Source organism: Halichondria panicea, chromosome 2 (genome assembly GCF_963675165.1).
Source record: "Halichondria panicea chromosome 2, odHalPani1.1, whole genome shotgun sequence".
Taxonomy (NCBI): domain Eukaryota; kingdom Metazoa; phylum Porifera; class Demospongiae; order Suberitida; family Halichondriidae; genus Halichondria; species Halichondria panicea.
The window spans coordinates 299791-313176 of record NC_087378.1 but is presented as its reverse complement, the minus strand read 5'-3'; the positions used below and the strand labels follow the sequence as shown (position 1 = coordinate 313176).

The 13386-nt window shown below is 44.9% G+C and overlaps 3 protein-coding genes across 3 annotated transcripts; all 3 read right to left on the bottom strand.

Moving 5' to 3' along the window:
- Positions 1–205: 205 nt before the first annotated feature.
- Positions 206–4285, bottom strand: LOC135332285 (ankyrin-3-like). The gene is made up of 15 exons (XM_064527669.1): positions 4124–4285; positions 3515–3910; positions 3133–3255; positions 2978–3040; positions 2459–2785; positions 2187–2270; positions 2011–2069; positions 1877–1957; positions 1722–1826; positions 1588–1656; positions 1450–1533; positions 1291–1392; positions 1122–1226; positions 793–999; positions 206–650 (listed from the first exon to the last, which is right to left on the bottom strand). Exons 1-15 carry the CDS (start codon positions 4152–4154, stop codon positions 465–467), a joined length of 2022 nt encoding a protein of 673 aa, XP_064383739.1. The 5' UTR covers positions 4155–4285; the 3' UTR covers positions 206–464.
- A 221-nt stretch (positions 4286–4506) lies between these two features.
- LOC135332300 (programmed cell death protein 4-like) lies at positions 4507–7699 on the bottom strand. Its single transcript, XM_064527685.1, has 8 exons — positions 6981–7699; positions 6137–6246; positions 5915–6073; positions 5585–5859; positions 5415–5529; positions 5136–5354; positions 4935–5074; positions 4507–4823 (listed from the first exon to the last, which is right to left on the bottom strand). The coding sequence occupies exons 1-8, from the start codon at positions 7288–7290 to the stop codon at positions 4763–4765; spliced, it is 1389 nt and encodes a 462-aa protein (XP_064383755.1). The 5' UTR covers positions 7291–7699; the 3' UTR covers positions 4507–4762.
- A 183-nt stretch (positions 7700–7882) lies between these two features.
- LOC135332281 (major vault protein-like) lies at positions 7883–13347 on the bottom strand. The gene is made up of 20 exons (XM_064527661.1): positions 13186–13347; positions 12917–13056; positions 12795–12861; positions 12686–12737; positions 12473–12630; positions 12173–12334; positions 11943–12037; positions 11826–11892; positions 11636–11777; positions 11472–11573; positions 11159–11408; positions 10958–11033; positions 10747–10900; positions 10272–10411; positions 9936–10157; positions 9463–9563; positions 9029–9255; positions 8584–8729; positions 8367–8447; positions 7883–8187 (listed from the first exon to the last, which is right to left on the bottom strand). The coding sequence occupies exons 1-20, from the start codon at positions 13243–13245 to the stop codon at positions 8074–8076; spliced, it is 2556 nt and encodes an 851-aa protein (XP_064383731.1). The 5' UTR covers positions 13246–13347; the 3' UTR covers positions 7883–8073.
- Positions 13348–13386: the final 39 nt, after the last annotated feature.

Genomic DNA, 13386 nt, shown 5'->3' with positions numbered 1-13386 from the left:
CTGTAATGTATACAGGAGCCAAATTGTTAGCACATGCAGATTATCAATATGCAGATTATCAATATACAGCTAAGCTTACAAACTCTGCTGGGCTTGCACCAATTACTTCCCTTACTGTGTCTGGACCATCTGTTCCCCATAGCTTGTTAGATTGCTTTATTATTTTTGATATTTCAATTCCTCTTTGTAGTCAATATTCTTTATCTTTACAAGATTTCATATGAATATAGTTAATGCTGTGCACATGACAAAAAATGAATGTGATTCCACTGTACAGAGACACAAAAATAGTATAAATAGTGCCAGGAGTACATGTGCACTCCTAATAGTACATGCACACAAAAATAATAATGATGAGAATACAAAAATACAAACAGAGCTGAACAGACAGTTAAACCTGCAAGCAAAAGCAGGTACGCAAAATGGTGTAATGATTTTTTTTAGTGACACAAACACACAGTCAATTAATTAATAGTCTCGTCACAGTCACTCTCACACAGAGCCTCATGTCCAATATCCACTCTCAGGGGAGAGGTGGCTCCACTGGACCTGGTGCGGCGTCTCTTCAACCACGGGCTCTTCTTCTCTAGCGTTTTGGCAGCTTTTTTATGCTCGTGCTGAATAGCCAGGTCTACTGGGGTCTTGCCATCCTGAGGGGGACAGGAATACATAATTAAAACACACAACATAAGGTGATGATCAAAGATTGAAGAGTGGTATTACATGTTAATTAGTGTGAATTCAAGCTAATTAAGTTAAAATTCTTAATTTTGAAATGTGGTAGAAAAATACCTTGTTCTTGGCTCTTTTAGCTGCCCCTCTGGACACGAGTAGCTTGATGATGGCCTTGTGTCCACAGCGACTGGCAATGTGCAGAGCAGTGTCTTGATTACCGTCCTGTGCATTCATGTACTCGCATGAGGAGTCCCTGCTGAGGAGAGGGGTCACCAACTCTACACTGCCCCAGTAGCAGGCATAGTGCAGGGGAGTCTTGTGCTCCTGTAGGTGATGTAGTGTGTGTGTGTGTGGGTCATATCATACAGTCAGTGTACCATTATAGTGTTTGTACAAGTAACTATTGTAGAGGGGAAAGTTGATAGATACACAATGAACTCACTCACCCTGGTGTTGTTTGGCATGGTAACATTGGCTCCCTTGGCACACAGTAACTTGACTAGTTCAGTGAGACCCTCATGACAGGCAATGTGAAGCACTGTGTTGCCTCGCTGGAGGGGGGGGGGGGGGCAAAGGTCATACAATGGATACAGTCAATGAGGTATATATACTCACCTTATTGATGAGGTCGATGCAAGTAGTACTGTATCTCAGGACAATAGCCACGGTCTCAGTGTCTCTCCTCAGAGCAGCAAGGTGGAGAACAGTGTTGCCATCCTGTATATAGAAACAGTCCAGTGATAAGCAATACAAGGATTATAAAACTTGACTTACATCATCCTTAGCACTTGGGTCTGCTTCATGCTTTAGAAGGTTCTCAATTTTCATCCTCTGTTGCCTGAGCTGGTTCTGGTGGGCCTGTGGAGAGGTGGCATCAATACAGTGGGAGTTGGTCTGATATAGTTACATTACCTGTAGTTCCTGTGAGGAGGTCTGGGGTGTGAGAGCAGCAGTGGCAGTGTGGAGTGGGGTCCTGTTATACTATAGTATACGTAGGTATAATTATCATATACTGGTGATTGGTCCTATGCACACGAGGTGTGTACCTGAGTGATGGTGTTGGTGTCCAGAGAGGCCTCAGTGAGCAGCATATTGAGCACACACACATTCACCTCTAGTCTGCACGCTTCTAACAGGAGAGTGGGGCCATTCTGGACAGGTTAGTGGTAAGGCATTGCAGTCTGGCTACAGTGATACTCACATTCCTAGACACTTCTTTGGAGATAATTAGCTTAGCTGTTACCAAGAGACCATCTCTGCAAGCCTCCTCGAGGGAAACGCCCTGTACACAAAAGCATGTAACATAATATAACAAGACCCTCAACAAGTACTTACAGTGTTCTCCAAGTGTTGTTCGCTGCTCTGGCTGCTAATGGATGATAAAGGCTCACAATCTGCAGTGTTATCAGATCAGCTGTTATCAAAACATGGTGTACCACAATCAATGAAGCATTATACCCTCCAGTGGGCCTCTATTGTAAACCAACACATGGTACAAATTAGGAACTCACAAGAAGACATAAGATCTGCTCTGCTAAGCACAGACATGCTCCTTGTGAGGTCAGAGTCATCAGGATATCTGCTGCGAACTTCAGCTGTAGAAAATTTAAGTGTGTTAATTTATAAACAAAGTTTGATTAGTCAATAACTGAAGTATTTGGCAACTAATGGAACATGTGCTACACCCTATCACTTTGCTACATTAGAGCAATACCCTCAATACAACAGCTGAGACACAGACACAACAAAGGGCAGCCATGTAAGGATGTAAACTACACCAAACCTTTGATCTGTTGAATGATCTCCACTCCAGCTTTCTTGAGAGCTGCACACACATCAGAGAAGAGCTCTGGCTTGTATCTAAGCTTCTTTTGTAGATACAGCACAATAGCTTTAGCCCTGTCAGTCTCGTTTAAAGCACTGCTCCTAGCTCTGTTCATTTCAGCTGTGTCTAGGATTGCGAGGTTGTAGAGCTGTTTGGCTACATCCTTAGGTCTTATCTGTTGTGTGAGGGTGGTCTGATGGGTCTGGAGGAGCCGGGAAATGAAGAGCCCTTTCTCAGAAGAGGTGCTTAAGGCTAGTAGGGAGGCAGTGAGAGACTGACAGTCACCTGGGGGAAGAACAGGTCACCTTACATAACAGTGGTGAATTCCTTGTGGCAGCCATAGCCACAACAGAAGCAAAGAGGCACTGTACTAAGTGTCTAGCTCCTGTCAACACAATCTGATGGCAGTGATAAACAGCCCATGGTAAATGGACCACTTCCAACAGCTGACCTCAAAGACAAAGCAACACAACTCACCACCGTTTGGGGAGAATGGTCTGCCCATGGACAGCACACTGGCTCCAGAGTAAAGGGAATGTCCTGCAAAGAAATAAACAACATTAGTAACCAGAACATACTTTCTAGTGTACCACATCAGTGTACTACTACCCTAAAAGTACAGACAAACTTACTAGGTGAATCAGTGCCACTGAAGGTTAAACTTCTGTTGGTACGGAAAGGTTTGGTGCAATGAACTGGAGTCCTCTGCAGTGACCCAGTGTCTAGAAACACGCCATCCCTACACTCCCCTACAGCTGTGTACATGAACAATCATGATGAGGTGACAACAGCTGGACACCTAGACTAAAAGACTGCAATACACAATATAAAAATGTGTAATGTTTTGATTACACATTACACTTGTTATTAAATACGCTTGTTTGGGGTACACAGCCATGTCAGCATGCCTACTCAGCTGAATGCATGTTACACCACAACCAGGCAGGCAGGCAGCCATTCAAACTGGGTGAATACAGCCTAATGAATACAGAGAGGAAGAGACTGTTTCCTTACCCAACTCAGCCAATGTTAGACTGCCTTCCTGTTTCGGTGTTGAGGTCAATAGAGAACTTTCCATTTCACTATTTGTTTCACACTGTAGCTCCTCCAAGGAGACTTCTTCTGACAGCACGGTGGTGTACGATGTTTCCTCTAAGCTTGTGTATGATTGCTCAGTGCTGCTGTAATGCTGTAGTTGTTCTGTACTGCCATGTGGTGTGGTGGATTGCAATAGGTGGTTTGTAGTATTGGTATCTAGTACGACCCAAGAGCCGTTGAGGGAGCTGGGTACACTGACAATGTCCCTCTTGAATGAGTACTCTAGCCATGACTCTGTCTCGCAGCCAGGAGGGGGGGAGATGAGAGTCTCCTCAAGGTCCACATGAAGGCCAGCCTCTATCTTCTCATATACTGCATGTAAATGAATGGTGTTTGCATGAGACCTGTGGCTGCTGAGCATATTACTAATACTGCTGCTTATAAGCATACCATAACTACTGTGAGCTAGCTACCAATGAGAGATGCACAGCTACATATAAACTAACCAAGTAAAAAGTCATTATAAATATTGCAGCGATGTGATGAATTTTACAGACATGTACTAGCCTGCTAAAGACAACTTACCAGTCTGACTTTTGCTCCACCATACACCCATCTCTTAGATACTTGACCGCTGCACAAGCTGTCTCTTGAAAGCTTCACCACTTGAAAAGAATCTGCATTTGTGTTGTTGCTGCCGGAGGCATTGCTCGGAGTTCAGCTAGAATCAGCCACGCCCACCTACAACACCACGCATTCTGCACAGTCAGCAAAAAGTAGGCAACCATGATAATTATATTCCTTTGGCGATCATTACCAACCGTTGAAATTCTATGAGGCGACTAAATTTCGAGATCATAGCACATCAGAGGGAAAACCCCTAATCAATTATTTTTATCTTTATTAGCGACTGCGTCATACCTGGCATTAAGCGTCTCTAGCTTAGTAGGTACACATTATCACATGAATAGGTTCACTTTATTACAAAAGTTTACATGGATGGATGGTTTGGGATTGACAGAATCAAGGCAGTGACCGAGACAAATGAATGCATGAGATGTCATACACACTCTAGCTAACACCTCCTCTTATAGGTGGTGATCGATACACACATACAGCAGCACATACAGCAGCAGTTCGTATAATCATGTATCAATACAAACACTCGTAACCAGGCAGGGTCAAATATTCAAAATAGCAGTTTGGGAACAGTTGAATTTAGCTTTAATCTTCTGGCTCTTTGATAGCACCACCATCTCCCTCACTCACGTAGCGCTTACGGCCCCTGCACAAAGAAACAACAGACACAGTGACTACAAGAAAAGAAAACTAGGAAATTAATAAGCTTAAGCCATACAATTAATTATAAGGCAGAACCAGCTATTGACCTGCATACCTGGAGGGGCTCTCAATGGCAAGCTGGGGAGACACAAAACCAGCAGCCACTCCACGATCCACAAACTTGTTGAGAGTGTGGTAAGCATTGGGAATATCCAACACAATGTCAGTGATATCACTAAACACACGCATAAATCCCTGCAAAAAAAACGGCATGCATTCATAAACATTGCTGGAAAAAAGACGTGCAAAAACTCACAGTGGTGAGCTGATCAGAGGAAATGATGCCAGTCTGATACATGTACAGGAGAAGATCAGTCATCATCTCAGCACAAGCTTCAGTAGCATTCTCCATGACCATTACAATGGCCTCATAGACTAGCTCATGATGGAAGTGGGGCACCTCTAACTCTCTGAGACAGCGGATAGCCTCAACACAGTCACCAGAGGAGAGGTACTCTTTGAGCAGGAGGTTCATCTGTACAGAATAATATAATAATAAGGGAGGGTTGATGGAATAATTATAATCATTAATTACCTTGTTGATGAGGAACATGACAGGCCTTTGACCTCCGCCCACTCCCCACACATTGTCCAGGCGAGCAATGCTGTGTTTCATACTCAGCAGGAGCTTGGCCCTTTTCATGGCATCACTGTAGGGAGGGGGAGGATGACAACACTGAAGTAGCACAATAACATTACACTTACAAAGTGTTCTTGTTGTCAACTTTAGGGTAGTTAGAGACAAAGGCCGGAGGTAGACAATCGTCAGCCACACAGCGAGCCATAAAGTTGCCCACTACAGTGGCAGCATCAGGAGTGTCCAGAGAGAGGTCATCCAGTTGAGACAGAACCAATTCAAAGCCTTTGGCCACCTCACGGCCGTTCACAACTTGTCCATATAAGTCAGAAATGAGTACAGAGACCTTCTCGCGATTGGAATCTTTCTCCTCCAGAGCCAAGCTCACAACCACACGAATAACCTGGAGGTATATAGCAGTATAGCCATGCACAACATTCAACATGTTTAGAACCCACCTCATGCTTGTTGTTCTTAATGGAAAGCCCTGTTAGAGTGTTGGCCACCTCTCCAGTATCACCATGATCAAAGTACTCGAGGAATATTTCAGTGGCTGTCTTTTCAAACTCCTCACTGCTCAATTGAGGGGATGTTGGGCTGCTCACAAGATATGTGGTCTGCAAGGGAGATAATCACAGCAATCAACACCTTGTCCTTTGTCACTGTATAGGACTGCTTACTTCATCATTATCCTCAGAGCTGTAGTTGGGGTCATGAGTATCCTGTGTTGTTGAGTCAGCATACATCTGATCAGTGATACTGCCCCATGTGCCCTTGCCACCAGCACCACCTGAGAAAAGACAATTGTTGTTGATAAACATAAGACATGTAAACAAGGGAAGTGAGATCTTTGTGATGGTGGTCAGCCCACAAAGGAATTATCAGATAGAAATCTGGACAAACCAGTTTAACGGGATTTAGCAGTAAACAACACCGGCATTCATCGGGTGCAGATAATGTGAGAAGCTCTAAAACAACAACCAAGGGACTAATTAATCTGCCACACTAGTTCAAATGACAAATGAATATCATTAGATAGAACTGGGTGCAGCTGGCTAATGAATTTAACCCAGCACTCAAAAATTCAATTCTCAAAGGTAACCAGTAACCTAAAGTTCTACCTCACAGCACACCTGCAAACTGTGGCACACACAACACAACAATGGCATCAGCACAACATCAGCACATTGGCAACAATCAAGCGTAATCATTGCACCATGTTGACCATGCATTATCAGTGCTGACAATGCAGTAAACATGCAAGTTTGCTAATGGGTGTCCAATGGCAATCATAACAGGTATCTCTATTTGCCACTCGAGGTGTCAACTGACGCTAGATTACACCTATACAATGGGATTACCAGCTGAGACTATCAATAGCTTACACCCCTGTACAGTAGGCACACACACATGACTTGGCAATCACCATTACAGCACCCACACAAAACACAACCATCTATGGTCAGACATTACTGCAGCAAGTCAAAATACAATTCAAGGTGTCCTTACATCAACAACCCTCACCTTTCTTAGGATTTCCCCTGCGGCCAGAGCGAGAATGACGGTCCTTGTCAGCCATCTTCTTTAGTTTGGACGGGGAAGGGGGCTTGCCTGTGCTGCTCACACCAGACATCTCATCGTCTTCCAGCTCAAGGTTAGGAACGCGGGCTCTCCTACGAGACTTGTGTTTGGGACGTTGCTGCGGTGCTGTGCTTGTGGCGGCGAGCTTCACAACCTTGATCTCAGTATCGAAATGTACATGATGACCGTTGGTCGGTGGAGAGTATTTGTAGCTATTTACTTGCTGCGGAATGTCGACTTCCATCGAAGACATACTTGTAACTTGCTGTGTGCAAAATGAGTGCAGTAAAATTCTTCAAAAGATGAAATAATTATACTTTAATGATTTTTTTATAGTTCTAGTTTGGCCAAACGTCGGTTGGTTGGTGGTGATTCGTAGTGGAAGTGAGAGACAGTTGCAGGGTCGTCAGTGGCTGCGTAAGAGTAGCCGGCCGGTGAGAGAGGAGTAGTCACGCAAACATTCACTTTTGGAGCAACAGTAGTGTGAGCTGAGCTGCTGTTCCAAGAGGTGGCTTCGGATGGTCTCAAAGCTGCTTGCGTCCTTCAGTACCTGCAATACAGGCAAGATAAGCTCGATAAGCTCTCTAGGCTTCTCAGCACGGCCAACAACAATTCAATCGAGTCAAAATCAATCGAGAGTAAAAAATTAAATTTATTGCCAAGATCTCTGCTTATATAAAATTCAGGTAAACAGATGACGTAATTTGATGTTCACCAATCAGAAAGCTGACAGTCATTGCCAAAGGCATTGCATCAGCCAATGCGGGGGAAGCATTTAATTTTTACTAGATTATTCTAGAACAATCTTTTTGCTTACCTGTTCAAGCTATTCATATCAGTTGCCATTGTCAGCTCATAATAATTATACAACATCGCCAATGATTAATCATCAACAAAAAAATAATTTCAGACTATACAATCTCTAACATTGTGAGAGTTCACACAACAGGATCTAAAACGTTATAATTATGAAGAGTCAATCACTAAAAAACACGATAAAAAACCTAAGTCGTTATAATTGGCTACTCTCGATATCTCAGTAGTGTCCGGGCATTTGCGTGATGCCTTGAGGGGACTGGAACAAGTTGACCGGGCTCTTGCCATCAGTGATGAGAACATTCTGAATGCCTAGGGCTTGTAGCATCTTGAGCTGAGGGTGTGTGTGTGTGTGTATGTGTACAGGTGTGATTGACTGCATGTTGTATGTATGTATATTGTTGATATAAAGTCTGTATGCTTTGATCTCCACAAAATGATAGTGCAGTACTAAGTCTAATAGTAAACATGAGCTGTATAATCTCAGAGGAAGTCATGGTTGGATGCTCTCACCTTAGCCTCTGGGCCAGCCATGGCAATGCGGGCAATGGTCTGCTTGCTCACAGCACTTACCATCTTAGAGAACTTGCCCACCTGCACAAAACACACACACACACAGTCAATGGTCTAACAGACGCCCACAATCATTATGTAATTAACAACCGATTACCACTAAGACAATTACAAGCAGCTGTAAATTCAGTACCCTGACTTATTAATTACTCCTTACTTCAATGTCACTGAGTTCCTTGGCCTTGGCTATCTCCAGTTGGTTCTGCTCCCTGATAAAGGACACCTCAGCCTCTCTGGCCTGAGACTGGCAGCTCAACTCTGCCTCATTCTCCACTCGAGCAGCCTCAGCTCTCAACTCAGCCACTGGGAAGGGGGATAAGGACATTTAGTTTATTTTCTAAACACACCCACCAAAGCACACAATGGCCTAAAATTGCAAATAATTATGAGTGAAACATGGAAGCCAGCAATGGTCATAGCGTGATAAATAATACACTAATGAGAACATGACCACATTTGCTTATCAACATGTAGTAGTCCAGCGAGACAATCGACCACACAATCAGTACAGCATTGTCACAATGACTAGTCCCTGTATTCATGCACTATGCCCTTGTACTGAGTCAGAGTGGAAGCTCCAAGGTTCACACTACCTCACTCACACTCAATAGCACTCTGTCCCTCAATGAGTAGCCTCTGAGCATGAGCCTGGGCCTCAGCCTTGGCTTGTCCAGAGGACTCCACTGCAGATGCCACAGCTTGTAGCTTCAACAGCAAGTGGCGAGCTTCCTCTGCCTCCTTCTCATTATTTAGCTTCTGACGCTCTAACTCTCCTCTAGCCTTCTGCTCTGTCCTCTTGGCCTCGTGCTGGGCAAACCGCTCAATAGAGCTGTGTAAGAGAGTAATGGTGGTAGAGTCACTTAGGGGGCACATAGATACACATGTTGACACAAGCCGTGGTCAGTGTACATGAGAAGCACATTGTGCATGAACATGTACACTACAATAGAGGCATTGCTAATTGCAATTTGCCACACATAACCACATAACTAATTATTAGATGGGGAGACAGTATGTAATGGATAGCTGAGCTTACTTGGTAGATATCTCAATGGCCATCTGCACAGATTTCATGAGACTGTCTCTCATGTGTTGGTCCACTGGTTCTATGCTCTGGACATCAATGTTGGTGATCACCTAAACACAATACAACAATGGGATCACTAAATGTCCACAACACTGCTCATGAATAGGAACACCCTTGTTCAAATATTGAATTTTAATGAACACCAACAGCTGTCAGCAAGTGGCCACACTATTGTGGCTTGAGGGGAGAGTAAACATGTTTTGTTGACAACATCAGTCCGCACACTCTATCCCAACACATCAGAAAATTATCATACGAGAAAACATAGAAACACAGTCTATGTATACACAGTTATCAGGAAGGTTCATATAGAGGCGGCTAGTGACTGAGATCTCATCAGGAGGGTTATATAGAGGGCGACTAGTAACTGAGATCTCCCCAGGAGGGTTTATATAGAGGGCGACTAGTAAATGAGGGCTCACCAGGTTATTGGCATTGAAGATCAGCTCTTCTTTCAGTTCCCCCTCCTCACTCTTGCCAAACACTCCAGCACGGATGATGTCATTCGAGTACTTGTGGAACTGCTCAAATGGTAGTGAGGCCACAGAGGCACGTATCTTACTGGCCACTTCACGACAAGCGAACCCGATAAAGTCAGGCACAGAGAACAGTTGTGCCTCAGACTCTGCATTGCCCTTCTCAAACTGCACACAGGGGGAGGACACACACAGTCATTAACAAACAGTGGGAAAGAGTGTACGTTTCATACACTATAAGACCAACACACACACACGGTTGAGTTGGGATATTACACATACTCTGAAGACGTTGTTCATTGAGATGGCTACTTTGAGTCGAGCATGGTCCGATGTTTCCACGACGATAGTGTCTGAGATAAAGTCTGGCCCAAGCATGATACAGATGGAGATGAGAGCTCCTTGTTTCTTGGGCTTGCCAGCTACAAGAGACAAAAAAAATCATATAATACAACAAACAACACAATTCAGAAAAAGCAACCAGAAAATGGGAAAAGATTGCCCAAGAGTTATAATCTTTAGCTATGAAGTTGGACATTAGTTATGGTCTCTCAATAACAGGTCCAAATTCATCTAGCCTTTTTCTTTCATAAAATGGAAAGTTGGGCCTGAAAGCTATGATTGATTTACACAGCAAGCAACACATCACACTACTGTACAGTACACATAGCACACATGCAATCAAGTTATACGCTCCAGGCTAAAGTTAGGGGCACTAAAAAAAACAAGTTGAGAATCTTATTCCCCACTCACTGACCGCTGAGGAAGAGGACGTTGAATGTCTCGTGAGGGCCGAGGATGACCAGGTCAGGACCAAACACAACTCTAGCCGTCTTCTTGAGGTAGTTGTATACTTGCACTGCCGTGTTGCTAGGACAACGGTATGTAATCACTCGAGTACGGTCTCGGGACTGGAGGGGTTAAAATTACAATAAATAACAGAACCATCCTGGCTAGTGGATACCAACCTGGTACTTGGGGTCAACAGAGCCATCAAAATAGGAGAGCTTTCTAATGGAGGCATCTCCAATACCACCACCATGTCTGCATGGAAAGGAAAAGCTACTTTACACAAAACAAAGGAAGTACTAACAATGCAGTACATACGAACACAATGGGCCATTGGCCACATACACACCACAAGGTAACACAGAGTGATGGTAGTGTACCTGAGCAAGTCCTCCACTAGTGGGGTGAGCTCCTTCTCATACAGCTCCTCATTGGCCTGTATCATGTACGCCTGAGGTCCATGGACACAGCGAACCTGACCAGACTGAATGTCTCGTACATACACTCCCTCATTCTCATTGAGGGGGATCGTCTTCCTCCTCTCAAACTTGCCAATCTCTGTTTTGGGTATGAACTCAGTGGGTCCATGGATCATCCACTTGTCACCAGGGCCACGCTGAACAGTCTTGCCTGTAGCAGTGCGTACATCCAAGTAACACACAGACACACACAATTGAAATTGAACAAACGCACCATTCGGTAGAGTGTCGACAAACTCGTCGTGTGCTGTGACAACGACGGCTTCGTCAGCTTGGAGGATCATAGAGTTCTTGATGCCAGTCTCCAGTCTCTCACCTACAGCAGATAATGCTCAGTTAATATGGCTGTGTTGTGGTGGGTGGCCTAGTTTGTGTTACCTGGGTGCAGGAAGAAAGTGGTTGGTCCGACACGCAACTCTCTGCAACCAAGTGTGTTCTTATTGTCTTGTCCCACTGGGTCCAGCACCACTGCATATTGGTGGGACTTGAGCACCGTCAGGTTCACCACACGTTTCATATCCTGTGAGGTGTGTAAGGTGTGAGGGTGTGTGTGTGGACGTGTGCGTACCTCAGTGATGTCAGGGATATAAGACTCGCACTGTTCGCTGGTGACCAACCACTCGTCTCCAATGTGCCTGTACACGCACACACTTAAACCACACCCACAATACAAGTACAGACACACCTTTTGACCCCAAACTGGTCAGTAAAGTTGTCAGTGGCCAAAATGTGCAGTGCTACTTGAGAAGTCATTGTGTAAGCATCGACCATACCAACCACCTGGAGGGAGGGGGAGGGTCTGTATAAACTCAGTAATTGGTATTAGAATCAACCTAGGCCAGCAATTATTACTAGGTCTGGGGAATACATGTAGCACAAGCTTCACAGACAATATTACTAGTATGCTAGTTGTACCTCTTCCATGACACCAGGCAGGTACGCCCCCACATCCCTCACAAGCCACTCCTCTCCAGTGAAGCGTGGAGCACCATCCTTGTCCACTAGTTCTTGTCTGGCTTTCAGCCTCAGAGCATTGCCACCCGCAATCACCTGGGGACTCATGTTCCTGACAATCTCCTGTAGTAAGAATGGAGACAGTGTAAACTGATAGCTATACTGTGCTGAGTGGGGATCAAGTAATCACGAGCTGTAACTTATACATGAAAGCAGACACTTTGTGAATGTTAGGAGGGTTAGCTTTCTAAGAGTACATACCACATCAGGATTAGGGATATAAGTGACAGGTCCCTTGAGCTGCCATTCATCACCACATCGCCTCATCTCTCCATCAGCCTCTATATCCACCAGTGCCCTCAAGTGCAGACCATGACAAGCTCTCAACACAGGCAGCTGGCGAACTGCTCCCTTGTAGTCTGGCAGAAGAGGGGGAGGGTCATTGAAATGTACAATCACCATGTATAGACTCACCAGCAAGAGTTCCTCCCTCTAGGCTTTCCCCGGGGTAGAGCGGGAAGGGCTCCTGAGGGGTGTGGTTAAACAATGCTAACACTGAGAGGGAGGGGGGGGGGTAACTTACTCCATGCAGTCGGACCTCCTGATGACCAAATCTCGGCTCAAACAGCTTTCCATCTTGTAATGGCTTACTACAGAAAACATAAAGTTTAATCACCACTCAAAAGTTAATCGAATGATTCTTACGTTGGGTCAATGGGGTTCTTGACAATGCAGTAATAGCCTGGGGGTACCTTGACAAAGGGGTGCGGCCCGGCCACCAACTTCTGGTTGTCACGCAGCATGAGGTTCGCTGGGCCCACCTCCAGTGTCGTAATGTTGGTTGTCTGTGAGGGAGACGGTAGTGTGTAGTACATGTACAGTACACTTGTAAGGCCACCTACTCAGTTCATGTACTGATCAGAGCCACAAACACACACACACACATGTTGAATGCAAACACAAACAGCACTCACCAGGTCCAGTACATGGACATAGTTGTTGGGCAGGATCCCCACTATCTTCTTTTCGCTCATGGCGGCTCTGTGAGGTAGCGAAGGCTGGAAGGTACGTATAGAGCTGAGTCACTGCACAGCAAAGGTCGGAGAGAAGTAACGCCTGCGGAACAAGGGGTGTCACGTGTGGGCTTCCAGCCCCTCCCCCGTTTGCTGGAGTTT